The sequence below is a fragment of the Akebia trifoliata genome, chromosome 11 (genome assembly GCF_017979445.1).
Source record: "Akebia trifoliata isolate Shusen 1 chromosome 11, ASM1797944v1, whole genome shotgun sequence".
Classification (NCBI taxonomy): domain Eukaryota; kingdom Viridiplantae; phylum Streptophyta; class Magnoliopsida; order Ranunculales; family Lardizabalaceae; genus Akebia; species Akebia trifoliata.
Genome location: NC_141385.1, coordinates 8,534,318 through 8,559,651, shown reverse-complemented (window position 1 = coordinate 8,559,651; position 25,334 = coordinate 8,534,318). Strand labels below are relative to the sequence as shown.

The window sequence follows — 25,334 nt, the reverse complement described above, 5'->3', positions numbered from 1 at the left end:
GCCCAAACATTTTATCATATGGAATCTTGTGGATGGTTAAGTGGATAGCAAAACTGATCCACATAAAAAGTACATATCTCTGAAAATATAACCAACTTGAATTAGTGGAAGTTAGAATTCAATTCCGAGTGTCCTAAATATAGCTCTTGAAGCCAAAAACATTATTTTAAAATCCAGATAGATCGATTGGACCGATTCGAATTAGACACACAAGTTTTGGTGGGTCAAGCTTACTATAAAATCCCAATTTATGAGAAAATCAGGCTACCCATACGTTCAATTGAACTGATTGGATCAATTTTCTAACTAGCCCAACTGAGTGAGTGAAGAGGTCTGTAATCTTTGATGGTGTGGAGCAAATGGTATTGGTCGATACATTCCAATATTTGAAACTATGGTTAGCATAGGATAGAGGTCTGTAATCTTTGATGGAATGGCGCAAATGTAAGGAATTCAACCCGAAATTCCCAACCTATGAGAAACAAAAAATAGAGAAAAACACACGTCGAAAAAAGAAATAAAGTAATCATATGCACAAGACAGTATTTACGTGGTTTGGCAATTTACCTACGTCCACGGAGTTGCAGGGATTTCACTATTATCGAGAAGAATTACAAAATACGGCTCAAGTCTCAAAAACGACAACCAAAACCTTGAAAAACCCTAATCGTCAAAAACGACTTCTATATATTACGCACAGGATTCACAATGGGTTACAAAATGGACCCAAAAAATTTTCCTGGGGGTATTGCCCCCAGGAGGATTGTCCATGAGCGCTCCAACTTGGGCCTATCGGCCCAAGCCTCCACTCCATGGATTAAGCCTCAGAAAATTTCCCATCAAAATACCACGCAAACAGTATTCGGGTCGCCAACCGGATCAAACATAACTAGGCTCCACAAAGCCCAACAACAAATGATATCGACTTATACATTCCAATATTTACACAAGCAAAACACACTTAAATACCTAGCCTTACTTTTTTTTCATGGAGGAAGCAACACAAGTCCCAGCCTCTACTACCAACTTTAAGAAGAACAACAACCGCTCTTCTGAGCAACAGGATGTCCTCAGATCTTCACTGTTGGAGGCCTAGCATTGTTCATGGCTTGTTGACTTGCCATTCTGCACACACACACACACACACACACACACACACACAACTTATTAAAAAAAAATTATGATAAAAGTATATATAAGGTTATATTGGAAGGTGTAAGCAAATGAAGCAGTGATAAAAGCATATTAAAATTATTATGCATGTAATGGAAGGCTAAGAAGAGATAAGCCTGAATAACAATAAATTCACTGCCCATACCTTCAGTTTTGATCAATATGACATGTAGCATGAATATTATGCATCAGATTCATCAATAAGGAAAATAAAATAATCATTTTTCACAATTAATAAAATTAACAAGAAAAGGGGATAATTATTTCATATCAATGATATGAATAAATTAGTTAAAAAGAAAATGAATTCATTACCCTTTGCCTTAGATAGGGTGTCTTCAATTGAGAGAAAACATAAAAACAGCTCCAGACGCCTCCAAAAGGAACTGGAACAACCATGATTTGCAATTACAACTAAAACAATCAGTTGCTGATTCAGAATTAAATCATTTATTACGTCATCTATTTCTTTATGAGGATGAACTGACAAAAGGTGAACCTAAAAGCTTGAGATTTTTTGAGAAGATATCATCTGCATCACTTAAATAATTTGATGAAAAACAACAACTCTTGTTCGCACCAAAGAGCATTCTACTCATTTTAAGGTGACGAGGCAATCCAAGAAAACTGAGGGTGGGCAACTGGTTTTAGTCACTGATTGCATAATACACTCATTCTCTGAATAAATGAAGAGTTAGAAAAATGAAAATCATACCAAGTTCATCTTAGTTTGAAATGATGGTAACTAATCGAAAAAATAATGACATAATGTCCAATGGGTGAAAATCTTTAAGTCCATTGTACAACCCTGCCACAATCTAAACTATGATGTCCCGAAACAAAGAAATGATGGACTAGGCAGAGGAAACCTGATTGTTGGGGAAAGCTAACAACGAATTATATAAGAGGAAGTTGGCTTGAAACAGAAGTTGAAATAGAAAAGCAGAAGAGAGAAAGAGAGAGAGAGAGAGAGAGAGAGAGAGAGAGAGAAGGGAATCTTTGTTGTGGTGGCCCCCTCTATCTTACCACTTATGTAATACCTGTTTTTTAAGCTTCAAAAAGAGTTAAAACTACAAATTCAAAATATACGCATTATCTTGACTTGGTAAATAAATAAAACCAAAGCTTATGACACTAAGCTTTTCTAAGTTATAATCAGACACAAAGCTCCAAAATCATATCAGATCCTTATTAAAAGTTGAAGAATTTTATGTAACATGCATTTATTTTTAAATTAAAAAAAAACTTAAATCATCTATAATATGAAAAGAAATGATAAAATAAATCAGTTCTAGGTAACCATTGGATAGAACCTAATGGTTCATGTTCCTATCAGTTCGGTTCCATTTTTAGACCCGGCTCTAATCGGTTCAAATAAAAAGAGAATCAGAATGGTAATTGACCCTAAAATATATCACAATGTGAAAAAAGGCCCAAATTTGTTGGCCTTGGGCTGTCAAATTTCATAAAATTCAACGGACCAAGAGATCAAATTGGCGTCGAATTTTTCATTGTCAGATTTTTTTTTTCGACAAGCCGAAACTGTCAAATTAGTGAAGGATGGCAGATATTTGACTACTCTAAGCCGTCAAATCTGGGAACATCAATAATTTCGACGGTCCTAGACCGTCAAAATTCAATTTCTAAAATTCGTGGACCTTGGCCCGTCATTTTTTTCTGTTGAATTTTCTAGTTTTCACGTAGTGCATTCAACGCACAAAATGGTAATTTAAAATATAAATTATTAATTTTAGATATTTACGAAAACGTGACCAACTTTTGACGAATTTACGAATCTGGCTCACTGTTCATTTTAATAACCATAATATGGACGGTAACGATATCAGAGGTTTTAAAGTGACAATTTCGCAGGTTTAACGTGACAATCTCAAGGTATTAAGTGATTATCTCAAAGGTTTTGCTACTTTTAACGAGATTGTCACTTTAAACCTACGATCTCTTCACTTGAAAAACCTGCTGTTTCACACATTCACGTTTTAGCAATTAAAATGAACAATTAGCAGGAATCGTAAATTCAGCTCACAACATGGTAATTTACCCTATTAATTTTTGTTCAATAGAAAAAAAAATTATATAACCTTATAACTCGGCCAAATTTCTAGTGCAACTCGAGTCATTTTCGAGTTGATCTTGAAGAATTGACTTGAAGATTTGTCTAATGACTTTGAGAGGTGGTTACATAAAGTTTGGGGGCCGAGTTACCAAGTAATCCAATTGAATCGAGTCAAATTAGCCGAGTTTTTAGTTGACTCAACTCAATGATTTTTAAAACTATGAATGGGAGTGACTAGCATGAAAAATTCATAGCAATATATGGCTTATTACCGGCCTAACACACACATGCCAATTAGATGGCGATAGACTACAAAGACAAATACGTTGAGTCCCTTGTCGAGAGATCTTGATGAGAATATTTGAGCCACCGAAAGCTAGCTGAACCACAACCATGGCCAAATAGCAAGCACAGCTCCTTGTGCGTCCGATCCCTTGCACTACATTTTGGAATACTTTCTAATTGTTAAGTTCTTTTTCTTCTTTTTCCATCATCTTCTACTGCAGCGCATCGCACTTCAACCCATCAATGTAGTAATCTCTTGAATTGGGCCATGGATGAAATCATTCTGGTTGAACTAGTTGCACAATCAACTGATTTTTTTTTTTTTCTATCCATGTTTAATTCTTAAATTAGAATATTAAGTTCATTTGATTGACAACATCTAGGATGATATGGTGAGTTGTTTGTGTTGTTTTTTCTGCATTCTCTAAACTTTTATAAGTGAGAAACAATTTTTTTTTTCTAACTGATTGACAATATCCCTTTATCTGTGGTTTTCTCTAAGAGACATTTTGTAGTTCGGTGTTTCTTCTTATCGGAGTTCTTGTATGATACAAAGGTTAATTAGGAAGCTTAGTGGGCCATGTCATGACTTGGTTGAGTATGGTGCATCCTCAGATAATCTATAGCAATACTTAAGAGAGTTTGAGATGGGATAATGCTTCTAAGATTCCAAAGAAAAATGCATCCTCGGATAATATATAGCAATAATTAGAAAATAAATACTATTTTTTATAGAAAAAAAAAAAACCTTATATTTATAACAGCTCAAATGCTTGGTAATGTTGAGTAATGACTGTTGAGATTTTAGGAGATCAGTAGTATAGAATCATTTGTGATTCTTTCCTTTCTAAGTCTAATTAAGATTAGCTGTGAGATCATGCTTAATTAGGAATGATTGGGTGTGATTGTATAGCTGTAAATGAGACTGATTATGAGTGATTGACTTAATTGTAGGAATCTTCTTCTTTATATACTGGTTATACAGTAACAGAAGAGATCAATGAAAAATACCATTAATCCTTTCTTTGAAGATGGTATCAGAGCATTGGTCAGTTTTTTTTTGATCTTGCAATCAGGTTGACCAGGCTTGGACCTTCTAACTCAGATCCATTGTAACCTCTCCCAATGCTCTTCTCTGTTGCAATCCTCAGTGTTAGGTGTTCATTCTCTCATGGTGTTTAACAGGCATTTCGTCAAATAAGTTATGCACGTCAACATGTGGTATCCCACCATTGTTACTGTTTGAAGCCATCGCTGAATTGGTGGTAGTGTTGAGATCTGCTCTTCTTCAGTGAAATCTTCAACAAACCATTAAAAAAGGGAAAAGGAAAAAAATCAATTTGCAGAAATTGCAAACCAGAAATTAAAAATTCAGAGTTCTCATCGAAGTCTTTGCTGAATCTGCCGAAACCACTACCATAGTCGTCGTGGTATTGCCGCAGTCACCATAGCCATCGCTGTGCCATTGTCACCACCGTCGAAGAGCGCAAAGAAACTCCTTGTTCTATAGATTGAGAAATCATTTTTTTTATTTCTCATCCTCATAACAGCCCACAGCCGTGACCCCCCTGGTTCCTTCATCCTCAAACCTCTTTCAACCTCTTCTGCCAACAGCCAGCACCACTAAACCTCAACCCTCCTTTTTAATACCACCAAAAACATCCTCTCTCATCCTCTTTCTAACTGGAGTTTTTTTTCATACCTTAAAAGATAATGGCGGAAACATCTAATCTGGATAGCAGAATAGAGCTCTAAAGTTACTGTATTGCTGTACAAAACCTAGTGTTTCCTCTATTTAACTGCATCTTACCCAAAAAAAGAAAAAAAAAATGCAGGAATCATTTGGAACAAAATCAGTTCCAGTTATTGTGCAGTCAGAAAGTAATTTTAATGCAGGAATCATCCTCACCGAATCCAATTATGATGTTTGGTCACAATTAATGGAGATGCATATTGCTGAACGGGAAAAACTTTCCTACATTCGGGGTAAGACAAAGCCACCGCTAGAATCAGACGATGGTTATGAAAAATGGTATGCGGAAAATCAAAAGGTGAAGAGATGGCTATTAATGTCCATGGGTCCAGAAATTATGAAGCGTTACTTACGCTTACCCACCGCTCAAGAAATCTGGAGTGCGTTATCAAAGGCTTTCTATGATGGAAGTGATGAATTGCAAGTGTTTATGTTGAATCAAAAGGCATTTACTTCCAGACAAAGTGGGAAATCTCTCTCTGAATACTATGGAGCGTTGACTGAGATTTTCCGCGAATTGGACCATCGAGATAAGGTCGTCATGAAAGACCTTGATGACATTGCCGCATACAAAAAATCCATTGAACGACTACGAGTACACATCTTTCTTGATGGACTAGATGGTGATTTCGAACATGTTCGAGAAGAGATTCTACGTAAAGATCCAATTCCTGATTTGGAAGAATGCTATGCGTTAGTTCGACGAGAGGCAATACGTCATGCTACTTTGAAAAGAGAATCTGATAATCCTGACACCTCCGCAATGGTAGCTCGACAGCGATCAACCCAAAATTGGCAAGACCGATCCAAGACCAATCATCCTAAGATGAACCCTATTGCTGATAAGTCAACCTTCAAATGCATTCATTGCAATAAAACTGGTCATGTCAAGAGTCGTTGTTTTGAACTGGTGGGATATCCAGAATGGTGGGATCATAATCGCAATCAACGGAAGAATGACTCCAAGAAGACCTCCACTGCAGCTGTTGCTGAAATGAGAACAGATGAGAATGTTGCTGATAAGGCCTCTGCATTGGTAGCCGCTACGGATAATGGAGGTAAGGTTTTAAATATTTCTGCACCTGTTATTAATAGTGCATGGATAATTGATTCTGGTGCTACAGATCATATGACTTTTGATTCTAGACAGGTATCAACCCTTAAACCTTCCTCACAAAAAATTGTTTCCACAGCTAATGGTAATACGACCCCAGTTATTGGGGAAGGATCCTTAACTCTTACTAATACTTTGAATTTGGACTCCGTTTTAGTTGTTCCATCTTTGGATTACAATCTTTTTGTCAATTTCCCAAATCACTGCAGCCTTATCTTGTATTGTCATTTTTTGGCCTGAATTTTGTGTATTTAAGGACATCCAAACAAGACAGACGATTGGTTGTGGTATTAAGCGTGGGAAGTTGTATTACTTAGACTTGCAGTCGAAGGATTCTAACAAATTGCGACAAGCCTTGATAGTAGATGGGTCTGCGGGGGAGAAGAAGAAATCTGAAATTTGGTTATGGCATCGGCGCCTAGGCCATGCTTCATTTGGTTATTTGAAAAAATTGTTTCCTAGTTTATTTGCAAAGTGTGATGTGTCTAGTTTCCAGTGTGATGTTTGTGAACTAGCAAAAAGCCATCGTGCTTCATTTCCGTTAATTTTGAATAAAAGTCCACTTCCTTTTATGGTTATACACTCTGATGTTTGGGGTCCATCTAAAGTCCCCACTTTGGGTGGATCACGTTGGTTTGTTACTTTTATTGATGATTGTACCAGAATGACGTGGTTATGCCTGATGAAGTCCAAAGGTGAAGTGAACTTGTTATTTCAAAAAGTTCATACAATGATTGGAACTCAATACAACGCCAAGGTTCAAGTCCTTCGCAGCGACAATGGTGGAGAATATCAAAGTTCTGATCTTCAGCAGTATCTAGAAGCACATGGAACCATTCATCAGACTACTTGTTCCAACACACCCCAGCAAAATGGAGTAGCTGAACGAAAAAATCGACACTTGTTGGAGATTGTTCGAGCTTCCTTGATAACAGCACATATGCCAATATCTTATTGGGGAGAAGCACTTACCTCTGCCGCATTCTTAATCAATCGGGTACCTTCCAGCTCAATTGACTTCCGGACACCTCTCCAAGCCCTAACTGATGTTATAGTCGCTCCAACTGCCCCAAATCTGCCTCCTCATGTTTTTGGTTGTGTGGCATTTGTACACCTCCATAAGCACCAGCGCAACAAGTTAATGCCACGTGCCTTGCGATGTGTGTTTGTTGGATATGCCTTACACCAAAAAGGATATCGATGTTATCACCCTCCAACTCGATGAATGATTATTACAATGGATGTGGTGTTTCATGAAAACACGATGTATTTTTCCTCTGAGTCTGAACTTCAGGGGGAGTACCATCAGGAAATTCAGACTCTCGATTATGATTATCGCATCTCTGAGGAAGGTGAATCCGAACAATCTGAACCAGTAAATCAGGAAGTGGGAGAATTGGAATCAGGTGATATAACTCTGGAACCAAGTGGTGATGAGCACCCTGAAGCTGAAGAAATGACAGAAGAAAATATAACTCAATCTCCACCATCATATGAACAATTTGGATCCGAGGACGCCTATGCTGATATACCAAACCAATCGTCGTGTGCTGAGGATGTTCTTAATTTAGAGTCTGAGCCATCCAGAAAACAGTTACCACATCGCCTCACTAGAGGTATTCCTAAACCCACATACGAACCTGAATTGTCTAGTAAAGTCAAATATCCCATGAGTAACTATGGTCTAACCATCGTCTGTCGGAATCAAATAAGTCATTTGTAAATCAATTATCTACTGTAGCTATTCCTAACAGTGTGCAGGAAGCCTTAGCTGATCCAAGGTGGAAAGCAGCCATGAATGAGGAGATGAAATCATTACTGAAGAATGAAACGTGGGAACTCGTGGAGTGTCCACCAGGAAAGAAACCAGTCGGGTGTCGTTGGATTTATACTGTGAAGTACAAGGCAGATGGGAGTATTGAACGCTTTAAAGCAAGACTGGTAGCAAAAGGGTACACTCAAACTTATGGGATCGACTACACAGAAACATTTGCACCTGTGGCTAAAATCAACACAGTTCGAGTATTACTATCTTTAGCCGCAAACCTGGATTGGCCGTTACAACAGTTCGATGTGAAGAATGCCTTTCTGCATGGCGAGTTGTCTGAAGAAGTATACATGGATCTTCCACCAGGATGCATGGCATAAAAAAAAACAGAGTCAAAAGGTGTGCAGATTGAAGAAATCATTATACGGGTTGAAGCAATCCCCGAGAGCATGGTTTGGAAGATTTACAAAGTCAATGAGAGATTTTGGTTATCATCAAAGCAATTCAGATCACACTTTGTTCCTGAAGAAACAACATGATAAGATTACAGCACTCATTGTATATGTGGACGACATGGTGGTTACAGGAAATAATCCTGAAGAAAGAAAGGCTCTACAAAATTATTTGTCTAGAGAATTCGAAATGAAAGATCTAGGTCCTCTAAAATACTTTCTTGGGATTGAAGTTTCTCGATCAAGTACAGGAATTTTTCTATCTCAAAGAAAGTATGCCTTGGATCTTTTACAGGAGACTGGAATGTCAGGATGTCAACCTGTGAATACACCAATAGAAGAAGGTCTGAAATTATATGTTGAACCCAATCAAATACCTGTTGATAAAGGAAAATACCAGAGACTTGTGGGGAGATTGATGTACTTAGCTCATACAAGGCCAGATCTTGCTTATGCATTAAGTGTGGTAAGTCAATATATGCATAATCCTGGAGAACAACATATGAATGCGATCATGTGCATTCTGAGGTATCTAAAGAGTGCTCCTGGAAAGGGAATTTTGTTAAAAAAAAATGCTGATTTCCAGAGTATAGAAGTATATACTGATGCTGATTGGGCCGGTGCAGTAGATGATAGACGATCTACCTCTGGTCACTTTACCTTTGTGGGTGGTAATCTTGTGACCTGGAGAAGTAAGAAACAGAATGTTGTTGCTCGTTCAAGTGCAGAAGCTGAATTTAGAAGTATGGCACTAGGACTTTGTGATGCATTATGGCTAAGACTCTTCTTACAGGATTTGGGTCACCTATCTAGGCAACAAATCCGATTGTTTTGTGACAATAAAGCAGCATGTGACATTGCTCATAATCCAGTACAACATGATCGTACAAAGCATGTCGAGGTGGATAGATTTTTCATCAAGGAGAAAGTTAGATGAAAGATTGTGGAGTTGCCTAAGATAAAATCAGAAGATCAATTGGCCGACATCCTCACCAAAGCAGTCTCCTATCGAGTATTCTCAAAATTTTTAGGCAAGTTGGGCATGTGTGATATCTATGCACCAACTTGAGGGGGAGTGTTGAGATTTTAGGAGATCAGTAGTATAGAATCATTTGTGATTCTTTCCTTTCTAAGTCTAATTAAGATTAGCTGTGAGATCATGCTTAATTAGGAATGATTGGGTGTGATTGTATAGCTGTAAATGAGACTGATTATGGGTGATTGACTTAATTGTAGGAATCTTCTTCTTTATATACTGGTTATACAGTAACAGAAGAGATCAATGAAAAATACCATTAATCCTTTCTTTGAAGAATGACTTTATTGTAGACCACTGTTGAAGTTGTTTGAATATAATGTGAGATAAAGATTTGTAATGTTGAGGTGTGTTTTAATCATTAATTAGGTTGTGGTAAATAATTTAAGAAATGGGATTTAATAAGTAAAAGTTGGGTTTCAAGAAGCAGGTCTAATTTTGTTGCAGGTGTGTTTTAATCTTTAATTAAGGTGTGATAAGTAATTTAAGAAGTTGGATGTAATAAATAAAAGTTGGGAGGCAAATAGTAGCTCTGTTTTTTTTTCCACAATGATTCAAATTCGATTAGTTGCTGTTTTTTTTGTGAAATTATGTCTGCTTTCAGTAGTGAATTCAACGCTTAATTTGATGGCTCTAAACCGTCCAAAAGTGTATTCTACATCAAATTTTACAAAATTCCACTGTCAAATATAGCCTTTTTTTCACAGTGTTTACTGAAATTAAAATAGGGAAAGTATTTACTATTTTATAGAATAAAATTTTTTTTGGGTAGATTACCATTTCGTGAGCCGAATTTAGGATTCTAGCCAACAATTCATTTTAATAACCAAAACGTCACAATGTGAAAAAAGCCTAAATTTGACGGCTTTAGTCCGTCAAATTTCATAAAATTCGATAGACCAAGAGATCGAATTGGTGTCGAATTTTTCATTGTCAAATTTTTTTTGTCGGGCCGAAACTGTCAAATTAATGAAGGATGAGAGAGATTCAACAGCTCTAAACCGTCAAATCTGGGAACAACAAGAATTTCGACAGTCCTAGACCATCAAAATTCAGTATCTAAAATTCATGGGGCTTTGGCTCGTCAAATTTTTATGTCGAATTTTCCAGTTTTCATGTAGTGCGTGAACATGCGAAATCGTAAGTTGTTCAAGTGATGAGATCATGGGTTTAAAGTGACACCTTGCAGGTTTGTTTAGTAACGATCTCGCTAAAAATAGCGAAACTTGTGAGATTGTCACTTTAAAACCTCCATTATTGTTACCCTTCACATTTTTTTAAAATCTTATTTGGGTTTCTCACTTTGGGATTCCTAATGGGTTTGTATGGATGACCAGTACACAATCCATTTATGGTCTCGTGAATTTCCTTCAATTTACACTTCAATGTGTAATTCCATGGAGGAAGGAAGAGACTGATAGAGAGAAACAAAGAAAAATAGAGATCAGGAGAGATGTGAAGAAGGGGAGGAAAGATGAGATGAGCAAACACACCAAATAAGCTATTTCAATGCAAGTTAGCTCAAATTATGCATGCATGAAGTTCAGCTTGGCTTGGTTTCTTTTTTGAGTTTTTGAGGATTTCTTGTGTTTTGGATTTGGTGGAGAGAGTTTGGAGGTTTCAAACCAAAAGAGATTGCAATGCTATTCAGATGAACTGAATATTGACTAAGTAGGGTTGGTGGCCTCACCAGCTCTCCCAACTGACAGCGACTACAGGAAAATTGATATTTAGAGACGGAAAAATTCCATCCGTAGGTACTAGAGCACTATAGCGACGGACAAAAAGGGGTTTCGTCGGTGTAGAGTTAGTTTTCCTTTTTTTTCCTCATCTTCTATTTTCCTCAATCAAACAAGAGACACTCAATTTTTATTTCCTTCGACCAACAAGAGACAGAAGAATAGAGTTATAGTCGAGGAGTTTGTTGCAGTCGATCTTCTTCGATTCTAGGTTGTTTTGGGGTAGATCGAAAGGAGATCGAATAGAGTTGTAGTCGAGTAGTTCGTTGTAGTCGATTCGTTCAGCAAAATCGTTAAAGACCGAAGAGATCAAGCTGAATCAAAAGGTTTGTTTTGGGGTAGATCGAAAGGAGAATATATTTGTAATCGATTAGTTCGTGGTAGTCGATTCATTCAACAAAATCGTTAGAAATCGAGCTGAATCAGGAGGTTATTTGGGGGTAAATCAAAAGGAGATCGAAACGAGGGTTTTTTATTTCGATCTTCAGGTATAGATCGATTACCTCTAATTATTCACTTTTTTTATTTGTCTTATTTGTTGGTTTGAGATTTTTGTTAATGTGAGTTTTATCTAAATCTATTTTAGCCTTTTTTTTTTTAAATGATTCTAGTTTTATATGAATCCTCATTCAATTTTGTTGGAGAAAATTTGAAATTTAGTATTGCGTTGCTGATCAATTGCCTATGAGATTAAGCATAATTGGTAAATTAATTGACTGTTTCGACGAGAAAAGTTTTGAAATCTTAGTGCTCAAAGAGGTGATCAATGATGAAAGTGGAGGGAACCATATTTAGGTTGTTTATATTATTCATTTGGATTAGGCCTGCTTGTGGTCAAAGTTGAATGCCGTCTCATTCTGTACCTCTCTAGAGCAATTTATTTTTCTATCGAAGAAAGGGGCAAGTAATGCTCTTGAATCTACAGAATTTATTGTGATTGTTGAATTTGGTTTGGTAGTGAGAGGTTAATTATGATAATTAATAGACTATTCTCATTACAATTTAAGTTTTGATAGGGTTCCCTTATCTGCGTCTCAGCCAAGTATTTGCTCAATTCATTTTGTGGCACGCACTCAAGCACATATGCATTAGAAATTCTCACATTCAAGACTTAAAGTGGAACTTTTATTAGGATCCTCTTCCACATTTCTTTTTCAAATTTTCCAAAACAGCATTCCTAGTTTGAGTTTTAATACCAAAATGTGTTTTGTTATCGTTATGCCATTTTTATGACTAATATATATTGAAACTTTAACCTCAAGTAGAATTGGAAATTTCAAAATATCACCGCTCCGAAGAGTCAAATGAGAAAATATTTCAAAATCATTGTAAAAAAGTTTCCTTCTAAAAAAAATAGTATGTTATTTGGAAAGTATCAACTTCATAATAATTTGTTCTTCTAAGATGTTTTAATGCTTATTTAAGTTCCATGATAAGCCATATTTAGGTTGTCTATATTTGCTATTCGGATTTGAATAGTGATCAAAGTCATTAGACTAATTATTACCTTCTATTGATTTCAATAATGGTAAGGGAGTGAATAGGACAGCAGCTAGGTTATTACCTTCATAAGTTCAATCTGTTATTTTGCATGTTAAGACAATTTAACTTTTTTTTTTTTGCTTGTTAGCACACATATGTGTAAATGACTAGCAATGAAAAAAAAAAAAAGCACTGAGAATTTTTTTTACTTTCTACTGAATTTATTAGTTGGTTATCTGTTTCTAGAGAGTTGTGTTGAGTGAAAGAGGTTTGAGTTTTTAATGTGTGCAATTGTATATATAATAATGTATCAATGAGGGACATGGTATAATTGTTCTTTCAGGCAGGTCATCAGCCCCCACTTGTGGTGTACAACATTCAATTAGAGTTCGATAAAAACAGTTGTATTTCTAATGTCGGGCATGTTGTTCAGAAGGGTAACAACTCTTCCAAACAACCTTTCTGACATGGTATGCTTTATTGTGTGGCTTGGGCTCTGTAAGTGTTGCAATATTAATCCAAATTACAAATAGGACATGTACTACTTGACCTTTTACCTCAGAAGAATGTATGCTAAATCATAGCTAACATGAAAGAATACCACATTAGTGCTTCCATGTTTGCATCTATTTCAAGCTTCACCTTTCTCTACTTTACTACAGCTTGTAGTTTTTATGATGATTTCATATATTGGCTTTCTTTCAGTTCATAACAATTGGAGATTGCATATAATAGAAAATTTTCTATTATGTCATTCCGAACCATTTACTGTTGAAGTTATCAGAAATTATTTGTTCCATAGAGAGCAGAAAGGCAATGGCTTGGAACTGTTCAAGAATGAATCTATATTGTCATATTTGATCATTTTTTGACTTGTTTTTAAGTGCCATAGTGAAGAAAATATCAACATAACTTACTGTATTCCTTGATGGTTGTGGTTAACAGTTATATAGCCTCTGATATGGTGAAGCTTGATATCCTCCTAAATTCACAACCAGTAGATGCTATGGCGACCATTGTTCACAAATTGAAGGCACAACGGGTTGGTCGTGAACTTGTGGATAAACTGAAGAAATTCATTGACAGGTTTAACATAACTAAGCTTATTCAGAGTGCATTCTCAGATTTCCACTTAACCCTCTATTGCCTAATGAGTCTAACATTTTCTTTACCGATCCCATAGCTATGCAAAATATTTACCAGCTTTTATGTCAAATTCATGTTGTTTATTATGTTCTTGTAAGTGGTAATCTGTTTTTTCAGCTTGTTTGATCTTGTTCTCCAATTTCTTTGTTGGTTAAACTATTTTTGAAGTTTTTGTCCTGTTTTTCATGTCTGGTATGAAGCTACTAGTATTGTTTGTTATTCAATTGCAGAACTTTTAGGGCGGTAGACAAATAAAATAAAAAAAATTAGAATTTTTTTATCTGTCCATGTAATCGTCTAGGTGACTGGAATAAGTGAGGAAGGAAAGAAGTCACACATGGAAACAGTGGCACACTTAGCCCGTAATTGTATACTTATAATTTCAGAAATATTTCACTTGTAGTCATCATATGTGTAGTAGATTTTATTGGGGTTTTATTTTTCTAATCCACACATGGAAACAGTGACACACTTAGCCCATGTCCAATACAATCATGAACATTTGGCTGAGTTACTTCAGCCAAAAGGGCAAGTTGTGAAGGTCAAGTCCCTATAGAGAGGGAAAGGTCTCCTTAAACTGTAGACTCTGAACAAGTCTTGGCTTCATTGGTAGTGTGATGCAAGACATTTCTATATAGTTACTTAGATCACGAGGTGACATACAGGCAATCGACAAGATGCAGCCTGGTTATTGGCCAATCTTCCAAAATCTGAAATGGCACTCACTAAGAAGCTAATTGAGTCAGAGAAATACGGAAGCAACGGAGGTGTGCACCGATTTTAATTGCAGGAAATACAATAATTGGTACAAACGCGGCATGTATGCGCTGGGCTAGCTTTTGTAAAAAATTTTTTTTAACAAAATAGCATATACCGACGGACTTACAAAGTCTATCGATATAAGATATAGCGATGGCAAAGAGTACTGTTGGTAAAGATGTAATCCACTAATGAAAAATAAATTTCCGGACAAAATTTTTTCCAGAAAATAAGGTATATATCGATGGTAATTTTATTGTGTCGTCGCTAAAACAAATACCGACACAACAATCTCCAACGAGTGCCGACGAAAAACCTATCCGTCGGTTAAATATTTTACGACGGAATTAGGAGGATTTAGCGACGGATCTAACCATCGGTATAGGTCTCTTTTCTAGTAGTGAGCTTTGCAGTTTCTTCTCTCACAGCCGTTACATGGTAGTTTGGTAATTTCAAGAAATGTGAGGTTGTCTTCTGGAAATATAGATCCTATACTTCATATCTGAACTCAGATTTACAAGTGTGCAATAGTCTTGAGTTTGCGAAGAATTGGAGGGCTAACTAATACTTTAATTTCTTATTTTTGTGGTTCTACCTTCTAATGCTCAAATTCATGATGGAAGGTTTTTCTTTTTCACTCTCTGTTCTAATTAGAATGAATAGTACTTAATGTAATGAAAAGATGTCTAGTTCAAAGGGAAAACTTGTATAACAATTAAACATTGTCTATTGTCATATATCTATTATTAGTAATATTTATTGATTCTCGTCTTTATATTTCTTGATTATTATTTATTTTGCAAGAAGCCATCAATAGAATGATTGCTAATGATCCTTCAAGTAAACATAATGATTTAGACCATGACCTTGTGACTGTGGTATGTGCATCATTTTGATTAGATATTTTGTAATTATAATGTGATGTCCTGTAGTAGGTATTGATATTAGTAAGTATGATATAATTTCATTAGCAAGAATTGATATTATACATTTTTTTATAGGTTTGTGATCTTGATAGTCGGGATCATGTCTAGGGAATAGGTTTAGGTGTTTTCAAGATTGTCGTATGTGCTTCAATTCCTTACAAGTAAACCTTAGCGTATGAAATGATAATCCTTCATAATAGAGTGGCTAAATTTGCAAAAGAGATGGGAAAGGTGAATGAGATTTTACAACAATCTAATTTTTCTACTAAGACGCCAATGCGGTCTTCCACCAATCTCAGCAATTCTTCACAGGTAGAACATTGGCATCTTAGTATTGGATCATAAATCTTTGTGTTTTGACAGAAATACTATAGTTTTTAAATGAAAATTAGATAATAGAAAATGACTTCTTCAAATCTACTCTTGCTAGTCTAGAATTTGTTAATGGGGAATTACGAATTGACTTGATTAAATTTCTTTTGAATTCTTGATAATAATAATAAAAATGTGTTTAATTCTTTTTCATAGCAAGTTTGCCCCCATTCGTCGGGGATGGCATCCAATGAACCTTTTGTCAACGTCTCATTCGTTTAATGTTTATCAAATAGCACTAGCTTTTACTCGTTCTTTTGCTTTATTACCCATGTATCTTCTTATTTGGGGTTGTTGTTTCAAGCTACTTATCATAGGAGATGGGCACTGATCTTTGTAAACTTTCTTGCAATTAATTGTAGTGAGGATTTAGGTGAAAGAGATTGGGTTATATCTTTTCCTTAGTACACCATACCAGGATCATCGAGTGGAATATTTTTTTTCCAGCAAAAGAAATTGCACCTACTGATAAGGTCCCAATAATATCATTTTGGGACCGTAATTTCACCGAGATTACCATCGTATAAATACTAGTTCCCTTAAAATAATAATAAATTTTATTAAATCCCAAATTAATGTGGCTAACAATAGTTTGTTACTAATTTCAGGTGAAAAGGGCACATTTGGAAACCAACAAAAGAAATAACAATTACTGTTACAACATGCGAGCAAAAAGGAAGCATCCGGCAAAATCTTGAGGATTTTGGGCACCACGTCACCGCGCCGCGGTCATTTCGAGGAATTTGTCCTCGAGATTTTTACAGAAGCTTCGGTGATTGTAACTGATTGGGCCATTCGAATCGAATTATCCGCCAAATCACCCCGATTACCCGAATACAAACATTATAAATTTGAGGGTTGATTTCAAAGAAGGGGTCCCCTCTTGGGTCCCTCTTAGGCTCTTCTTCTCTAATTTTTGATTTTCCTCTCTTTAATTCTCTGTAATTTTTCTTTGGGTGAGATCTTGAGTATAGTGAGAACATCAAGAGGAATCATTCATTGTTTGTGTAATTGTTGGGAGAGCTATAAAAGAAGCAATTCGAATCGATCATCATCTTCATCTTCTTCACCCATGTTCTTTGATCTTTTATTAATTTTTACAATTTTAATGCTTGCAATGATTGGTTAAATTCTCATTAGAGAAGTTAAGAAAGTCATAGCAAATTAATCCCTCTAGTGTAGATTTAAATTCTTGTTTTGCTTACATGTTTTAATTCTGAAAACTCTCTTCTGATTAAGGTAATCCAACTTATAATTCTGATCCAACTTAGATAGCCATTACTTAGATAAGTTCAAGAATGGCTATGCTATGTGAAAAATTAGAAGATAAGTTGGACAATCTCAATTGTACTAGTGTTTTCATGAATATCTTTTGATTACTCTTAAGGATTTAATTGTTCCACCGTCCGATCCATGAGCAATGACTTGCTCCATGGATTGAGTTATATTCCGAATTTATCTACATTATGGATTAATTGCAAATGTTTGATTAACTTCTCTAATCTCTCTTTCTTATATCCTCAATCTCTATTTGTAGTTTCAATTTCATTTACAAATTAGTTGTTAATTTCTTTTCTATTTTTAAAACAAATCAATTTTGTTTTTAAGAAAAATCTGTTTTTCAATTCTGTTTTAGACTTTTATCCGATTGAATCTTTGAATCCAAACTGTCCCTGTGGAACGAATTCGACTTGCCCAAGTCTTAGTTCAAATCTCTATCTCTGCATCTTTATTGCAAGCTTTACAATCGATCACCTACCAAGTTGTGGTTCAAGATTATATAGTCACTTTGATATCTTGATTCATTTTGGAGTTAAGTCCATTGTATAGTTATCATTTTTCACTTTATAAATGAAAGTCTAGACCTTTTATAATGATATATTTATATTCATGATTTATTAAAGGAGTGAACTTTTATTGTTACAATGATATTATCTACATGGTTTTGTAGATGAGGTCAGATTCTCCACATCATAAGTCACATTCTGACCCACCAAGCATACAGACAGGTCCTTGTAAGGTGAATCGTTTGCAACAACCACATGATTGTGTTGTCAAAGGAAAAGTGATAGGTGCATCTAATGTAAATTTGGATAGTTGCGATATTCTTATAGGTGAGGTCCTTCATGGGAATGTGATTCTATAGAGTGGGGAAGGAACATTTGTTAATTTGACATATGTCGATATTATTGAATAGCCCAAATTCTGAATAAAGTTCTATACAAAAGATGTACTTTTCTTGCTTTATATGGTAGATAGACACTATACATATAAATTATAATAAAATAATTGAATGTCTGACAATGGTAAACGTGAGAAGTCTTTTATTTTGAGAACTTCTATTACCACACTAATTTTTACTAGCAACACCAGAAAATGAATGTTAATTATGTGGTGATTTACATATGAATTGGGGTGTTGTTAGCAAAAATTCATAAGTGATCTTGACTTTTTAATATGGTGGAAGATTGAGAAAAACACATATCCATCTCTTCTTTTGACAATTTTTTGTTCATGTGTGAACTATTGGTCCAAGCATTGCACATCACTCACATCCTCTTGTAATGTGTGTTGTTCACAAATGACTTTGAGGGGAACAAGTAGGAGATTATTGAAAATTTGAGCTCAAGCAAAGTCATTTATATATTTATTTTGTAATTTAGTAAATTCATCTTTCTTTCATAATCTCTTGGATTGCTTTAGATAGCTAGTCGGTGTCTCTACTATATATCTGACAATGATTTTTAATTTTTCATCCAGAGATTTTGGCAATATGTCGCAAGAAGTAGGAATGCATGTTGTCAGCAAGAATCGCTACGTCATTCTTCCCAAAGATCGAGAAAGACATATGTTAATTTTGATTTCTATAAGTCAAGTGAAGTGAAGTTGGAAGAAGATATTTTTTGAGAAATAATTTTCAACATTGGGATGTGGTGCTTCAAACAGTTTCCTTTGAATTCTTTGAGTTGTTGGCACAAACGATAATTAATTCTTTGAGTTTTATTATTTTAGTAATGAACCTAGACTTCAATTGAAACTACTTGGATTAAAATCGACATCATGAAAACGGAGCATGTTGGACTATGATTGCACATGTAAAAATTGAAGGAAAATGGTTTTAATCTGAAAAATGTAATTTTTTTTTTGGGTGTGTTTAGTTATTTTGTTAGATTTCAATTTTTTGTCCAAGGTCATTTTTCATTTTCCTCTCACATGAAAAATATTAAAAACAACAAACAATGGATGTCGTTAAAAATGTTGCAAAAAAATACAGATAATGACCATCGTTTATAAGTTATTGATTAAATTTAAATTTGACACAAAAAACGATGATTTCCACTTGTCGTTAATTGCTATAAAGAAAAACCATCATTTTTCATGACGTTTTCTTGATAAGTGATAATTGTTGTTCAAAAAAGAATGACACATTTTTTACATCTACCCTTGCGACAGCAATGTCCGTCGTTTGTCTCCAAAAACAACGACTTTCGGCCATCGTTGCTTGGGAAATATGACGTCTCATTTTCGTAAATATCTCACAAAAAAAAAAAAAAACTATTCATTTCACAAATTTACTATTTTATAGCTTAGAATAATAACCTAAACCTATTTGTCTACTAGAAGTTATGTTTGACCAGGTGAAATATATTAAATAAAAATAAACGTGATTACGGATTCCAAAACAAAAGGGGCTCCAAATCAAATGATAGAACATAACCTAAACCTACTTGTTGATTAGAAGTTATGTTTGAATATTTTTCTTTTAAAAAAGAGAGAGCGAGAGAGAGAGAGACTGCATATTCTTTTTTGGAAGTTTTGAGAGAGAGAGAGAGGTGCTGATAATAATAAAAAAAAAAGTTTGATAGAAAGCAATGTATAGAAATGGTTAGGTAAAATATAACGAACCTGATTCATCATCATGTGGGTAATAAATAAATGCACGTGACGTTAAACCTCAGCTGTATTTTCTAGAATTGTTTGAAACTTGTTGACTCGAAACTTGGCAAGTCAACTCGAATATATTGGATTTTGAGGCGACCCAAACTCAAAACTCAATGGAATCAATTCAGTGGTCAACTCAGAAACTCATCCGAGCCAGCTCAAGAATGAACTCAGGTTTTAAACCCCACTTCCAAAGCCCATGATTATTCTATAATAAATAAAAAAATCTATCGTTATCGAGCTCTCTAGTTGAACAAAACCATCAACTTCAACTCCAAGTCCATGTTTTGGTGAGTATTTGAGATCCCCATACCCCTTAACCTCAGTCTAAACTGAGATTAGCAGAAGAAGATCTAAAATGTACTCATCTTTATCCTATAACTAAGCATCCTTTGATTTTTCTCTCAAAACAAAGTCATCTTCCTCGAGGGTAAAACTTTGTACCCTTTTCTTAACTTAAAAGATGCATCTCCTTCAACAATCATGGACTTTGGAAGTGGATTCAAAACCCGAGTTCATTCTCGAGCTTGACTTGGATGAGTTGACCACTGAATTGGTTCCATTGAGTTTTGAGATTGTGTCACCTCAAAATCCAATCTAATCGAGTTGATTAGACAGAGTTTCAAGTCACCAAAACATTATTTGACTAGTCCTAATCAACTCACGAGTTCTCAACTTAACTCAGAGGACATTCATAATTGAGTCAAGCTTATGAGTTGGACTATAAGTGTTTGTGTGCGATTTAGGGAGAATAGGACAAAGTTGAAGAGAAGTGGGCATCTCCTGTCCATGGCATATGTGTTTCAATGCCACTACCCAAAGTTGAAGAGAAGTGGCATCTCCTATCCATGATTATGAATTCCACTACCCAGAGTCCCAAACCATTAATTTATTAAAGGAAATTTCTGAAATAAGAAAGCACCAAAGGCATCCTAGAAATAGTGGTTGATCCATTAGATATATATTTATTAGAGGCATGGGCTTCAAAGCTCAATTCAGGTGCACATGAGGGATGGGAAGCACAAGAAGCTGTGCTTGTTATTTGGCCATGGTTTTTGTCCAGCTAGCTTATGGCGGCTCCAACATTCTCATCAAGATCTCTCTCGACAAGGGCCTCGATCAATTCGTCTTTGTAGTGTACCGCCACCTAATTGCCATGTTTGTGTTAGGCCCCATGGCTTATGTGCTTGAAAGGTAAGCAAGCGCCCCATTTCCATGAATTTGCGCACTGGCTAGCTAGCTCCATTCATTGTTATAAAACACGTCTAGTCAACTCAACTCAATTGGATTTTGAGGTTAGCTGGATTTCAATCTTGACGGAACCAACCCACCGAATCACTTGGCAAATGTAGTCTAGTCTATTTGTCTACTAGGCCAAATCAACTTGAAAATGGGTGAGTGTCTGTATAATAATTTTGTGGAGAATAAACTATAAATGTTTTTATTTTAAAATGTTAAAAAAGTATTGTCTAAATATTTTATTTTTACTCAACTTGATGGGCATTCGATTCTAGTTGAGTTTTCGAGTTTTATAGTTATGAGTGGAACCATAGTTTTAAAATTCCGTTCGATTTTTAAGTAACTCCATGTGACCATGCCCAAACATGGTCATGTGGAGGGAAAACTAGCTTGCACCTGTATGTCACAAAGATGGATTGTGTGTCACTATGCCAATGCCCTAGTCACGGATTCTCGCTTAAGGGCTGGAAGCTTGTTTTAATTAAGATTTTAAGTACAATGCAGGAAACAACGTCCTGCCATTTCATTTTCTACGTTTATGAAGATCTTCATGCTCGCGACACTTGGGACTACTATTCATCTCAATTTCTATTATGCTGGCCTCAATTATACATCCGCAACCGTTGCAAGTGCCTTGAGTGGTGTTATTCCCAGTTTAACATTTCTTCTATCGATTCTACTAGGGTAATAATGTTCACCATTCACATAGTGCCTTCGATATTACAACTAATACACTCACACACATGCACACACTATAGAGGTGTGAACATATTTAATTCTCTCATTCATCAGAATAGAGAAAGTGTTGATCCGAAGTATTAAAGGCCGAGCAAAGGTCTTGGGTACGTTTATATGCGTTAGTGGAGCACTTGTATTTACGTTTTGGAAAGGAGGATACCCATTCAAAAGCTTCGTTGCAAGGCCATTGATCGACATCCACAATACCAAAAGTTCTGTTGTTGGGTTGAGACACCATAAAGATGATTGGATCAAAGGCTCACTTCTTATTCTTACAAGCCATGTTGCATGGAGTGGTTGGCTCATTCTTCAGGTCTTTACAATAAAAATTATCCCTCCATCCTCTAAAACTAAATTAATTTCAATAATTAGTTATCAACATATACTGTTAATCGGTATAATTTTCTATCTTATTAACTCATAGGCCGTGATCTGCAAGGTTTATCCAGCTCAGTTTTCACTCAACACTTTGATTTGTCTCATTGCTTCATTGCAATCTTCTATTCTTGCACTAATTTTTAGTAGGAAAACCGCATCATGGAAATTGGAATGGAATGTGCAGCTCTTAACCATCATCTACTGTGTGAGTGTTTTTTTTTTTTTTCCAGTGTACTATGTCATATATATTATCTCGTTTAACTAAGGATAGAAGTAGAACATGTGCCTCTTAATTGGTTCGTTATTCATGGGCTTGTAGGGAACTTAAAAACTATGGTCTGCTTAACAGGCCTTGAAGGTTAATGACCGAACTTAGAGAATCTGAAGAGAAAATTAAATACGTTGAGGTTAAGAAGTTAATAATTTTCTAATTCTCGTTTTGATAGGGAGTTGTGAACTCTACCTTACTGTACTGCCTACAAACATGGTGTATTAGTGAGAAAGGACCAGTTTTTGCAGCCATGTTTTTTCCATTACTACTAATAATAGTTGCAATGTTTTCGGCAATTGCCTTTGCAGAGCGGCTTCACTTGGGCAGGTGAGCACATAATATGGCATATATATGCTTATTGCATTGGTAGTTTATAGGCTTCCCATATAATCATCATAATTGTGCCTTAGTGCTCTTCAATTCATTTATTCCTAAAATCAGAGCCCTTTGTTTTTTATCATTCCACTCTTTTAGAGGTTTAAATCCGAGATTAGCACCCCCCCCCCCCCCCTCCTAAGTGCATCGCATGCGCACAAATTATTTTTTTTTTTTTGGACCAATAGATCCAAATCCCTTTAAAACCCATGGGCCCGCATATGCAAGTGGGTTTTATCCATATCTATCTCACACTCACTAAACTATGTGAGAACTTCCATCTAAGAGTTACATTCTTTAATTGTTTCTATATGACATGTGACGTAGGACTAAACATCTACAGTCCACTTCACAATACCCATTTTACTTCCATTCAAACATATAGGATAAATCCCAGATTTTTCCAACAGCATTTTTATCATAAAATGTTTAGCAAAATTTTCACAAATTTGGCTTAGATAATAAATTTAACTGGTTGTTGTAGCAATCAGCATTTGATTTGATCGGGTTCTGTTTGCTTTACTTCTCGCAGCTTGATTGGTGCACTCTTCATAATAATTGGCCTTTATTGTGTATTATGGGGCAAGAGCAAAGACAATTGTACCAAAGGAAAGTCTGAGAGTGAAAGAAGTTCTCTTGATCACCAAACATTAGAGATCTCCATAGCTAAGGATCAAGTACCTGAGACGATTACTAATGAAATAAAGTGACTATGGTGATGATGATTAAATTTTCTGTTCTTCATAATTATATTTTCCAAAGAGAACGGAATGGAAAAAAAAGTTATCTTGATCATCAAACATTAAATCCATAGCTAATGATGATGTAATTGTTCTGATTGCAAATGAAAAGAAGTAATCATTGAGGATGATTATATTCTAAATGGCCATTTATTGAGGCTTTTTTCCTTGGAAATTTCGATATTTATTGGCCAAATAGCTTTGATTTTCTTGGACGTGAGTTTCATACATCAACTCTCCTCATTTTTCATGACCATCGTCTAGGTCTTGTCCCATGTGATGTGGATTGAGGTAGTTGGGAAGATCTAGAGACCCTATATTGATAAAAGACATAGCTTTATAAGATAATAGTTGAATGGTGATGTTAGGATGTCGTTGCCCTGTGATGCAAAGAGCAACGATCCAAGACTTCGGCCTATCCGAGAGGACATATAGAAACTGTAGTGACCAGATTCTTGATTGAACCGACTGTTATGTCTCCCTAATTCTTGGATTCTCGTGTTGTGTAATTTTGGGGTGTCTATAGACGCTATCATCATTACATTCACCATTCATGCTATGCACCCTGATATAAAATCACCTACCATGCTAAACTTGAAGGCTATGCCTAAAGTTGTAAGGCAAAATATGATTTATGTTGTTGAGCCCAATATTTTAGGAAGGAGCATCGTTGATAATCGATAAAGAACATGATTGTACCCAATCAAATTATTTTAACTTTTAAAAAATTTAACAGATTAAAATATACAGTGGACTAGTTTTTGTTGATGGACTGAAACTCTTAGTCTCATGGGCTCAATTAATTCAAAAACATATCACCATGTTTCATATTTGAGACTAATGTTTTAAAAATCGGAGCAAACATTGACCCATATGATTGCCGAGGTTGATCCAAAGCAGTCCAACATGTGTGTCAAATTGATTGAACCCAAAAATGAAATATTAAGTAAGTACTTTTTTTTTTATTTCTTTTCAAAATCAGATAACTTCAACTTCGAAAACATGATCCAATGCCATAGTACATAGACTATAAGAGTTTAAGAAACTTAAAATAATAAAATTAAAAAGAAAAATTTTCAATGTTGGATTTGAGTTTGATTTTGAAATTTCAGAGTTTAATATTTGAAATTTAAGAGTTTAGTGGTCTCATTTTAAATGGATGGATTAGGCAAAAAATTTCATTTTATTTATTTTAAATATGGTCTAAACATCTTGTAGTGTTATTTTCCAACATGGCAATCTATGTGGGCTCATTAATTAAAATGATCATAAATGCAATCTTTTTTTTATTAATTTATAACAAAATATCTAAGGTCAAAGGGCATGTCAGGCATGTCAAATACTCATCAAATTATGTGGGGTTTGTCTAAAATCACCCAAAAATTGGATCAATCCATTAAAAAACATGGTCGGGTCACTAGTTAAACCAGTTGAACCAAGAGGGTCAATTGGTTTTTATAATATTGGTTTTTTTTCGGTTGACTCGACCCCTGAAAACTATCGGGTCTGGTACAAAATAGTCTGATCGGCCAGTCCGATTTTTAAAACATTGTTCGAACATCTTTAACATGT

The 25,334-nt window shown here is 35.3% G+C and overlaps 3 protein-coding genes across 7 annotated transcripts; all 3 read left to right on the top strand.

Moving 5' to 3' along the window:
• Window positions 1–5,325: 5,325 nt before the first annotated feature.
• On the top strand, window positions 5,326–7,611 carry LOC147390743 (uncharacterized). Its single transcript, XM_086457229.1, has 2 exons — window positions 5,326–6,343; window positions 6,656–7,611. Exons 1-2 carry the CDS (start codon window positions 5,362–5,364, stop codon window positions 6,691–6,693), a joined length of 1,020 nt encoding a protein of 339 aa, XP_086313355.1. The 5' UTR covers window positions 5,326–5,361; the 3' UTR covers window positions 6,694–7,611.
• Window positions 7,612–10,793: 3,182 nt separating this feature from the next.
• Window positions 10,794–19,393, top strand: LOC147390742 (uncharacterized). 4 transcript variants are annotated; one of them, XM_086460083.1, is made up of 4 exons: window positions 10,794–11,882; window positions 13,822–16,019; window positions 18,031–18,193; window positions 18,840–19,393. In XM_086460083.1, exons 2-4 carry the CDS (start codon window positions 15,888–15,890, stop codon window positions 18,866–18,868), a joined length of 324 nt encoding a protein of 107 aa, XP_086316209.1. In that variant the 5' UTR covers window positions 10,794–11,882; window positions 13,822–15,887; the 3' UTR covers window positions 18,869–19,393. The 4 variants fall into 4 exon arrangements, 1 of the variants encoding a protein (XP_086316209.1); XR_015183272.1 differs by having other exon boundaries at window positions 10,795–11,882; window positions 18,031–18,099; window positions 18,842–19,375; XR_015183271.1 differs by lacking the exon at window positions 18,840–19,393 and having other exon boundaries at window positions 10,822–11,882; window positions 13,822–13,962; window positions 15,783–16,019; window positions 18,031–18,835.
• A 1,540-nt stretch (window positions 19,394–20,933) lies between these two features.
• On the top strand, window positions 20,934–24,687 carry LOC147390741 (WAT1-related protein At5g64700-like). Of its 2 annotated transcripts, none has more exons than XM_086417283.1 (6): window positions 20,934–21,215; window positions 21,765–21,944; window positions 22,053–22,311; window positions 22,438–22,581; window positions 22,823–22,974; window positions 23,555–24,687. In XM_086417283.1, the coding sequence occupies exons 1-6, from the start codon at window positions 21,034–21,036 to the stop codon at window positions 23,730–23,732; spliced, it is 1,095 nt and encodes a 364-aa protein (XP_086273409.1). In that variant the 5' UTR covers window positions 20,934–21,033; the 3' UTR covers window positions 23,733–24,687. The 2 variants fall into 2 exon arrangements, with proteins under 2 accessions (XP_086273409.1, XP_086273407.1); XM_086417281.1 differs by having other exon boundaries at window positions 20,935–21,215; window positions 22,423–22,581; window positions 23,555–24,684.
• Window positions 24,688–25,334: the final 647 nt, after the last annotated feature.

Excerpts from the sequence above, each read along its gene's own strand:
- LOC147390743 (XM_086457229.1), top strand. The coding sequence starts at position 5,362 with ATGCAGGAATCATTTGGAACAAAATCAGTTCCAGTTATTGTGCAGTCA. Across the intron at positions 6,344-6,655 it reads AGCCGCTACGGATAATGGAG|GACATCCAAACAAGACAGAC; the intron begins GTAAGGTTTTAA and ends TGTGTATTTAAG.
- LOC147390741 (XM_086417281.1), top strand. The coding sequence starts at position 21,034 with ATGGGAAGCACAAGAAGCTGTGCTTGTTATTTGGCCATGGTTTTTGTC. Across the intron at positions 22,312-22,422 it reads GTGGTTGGCTCATTCTTCAG|GCCGTGATCTGCAAGGTTTA; the intron begins GTCTTTACAATA and ends ATTAACTCATAG. Across the intron at positions 22,582-22,822 it reads TCTTAACCATCATCTACTGT|GGAGTTGTGAACTCTACCTT; the intron begins GTGAGTGTTTTT and ends TCGTTTTGATAG.
- LOC147390742 (XM_086460083.1), top strand. The coding sequence starts at position 15,888 with ATGATAATCCTTCATAATAGAGTGGCTAAATTTGCAAAAGAGATGGGA. Across the intron at positions 16,020-18,030 it reads ATCTCAGCAATTCTTCACAG|ATGAGGTCAGATTCTCCACA; the intron begins GTAGAACATTGG and ends ATGGTTTTGTAG. Across the intron at positions 18,194-18,839 it reads TAGTTGCGATATTCTTATAG|AGATTTTGGCAATATGTCGC; the intron begins GTGAGGTCCTTC and ends TTTTTCATCCAG.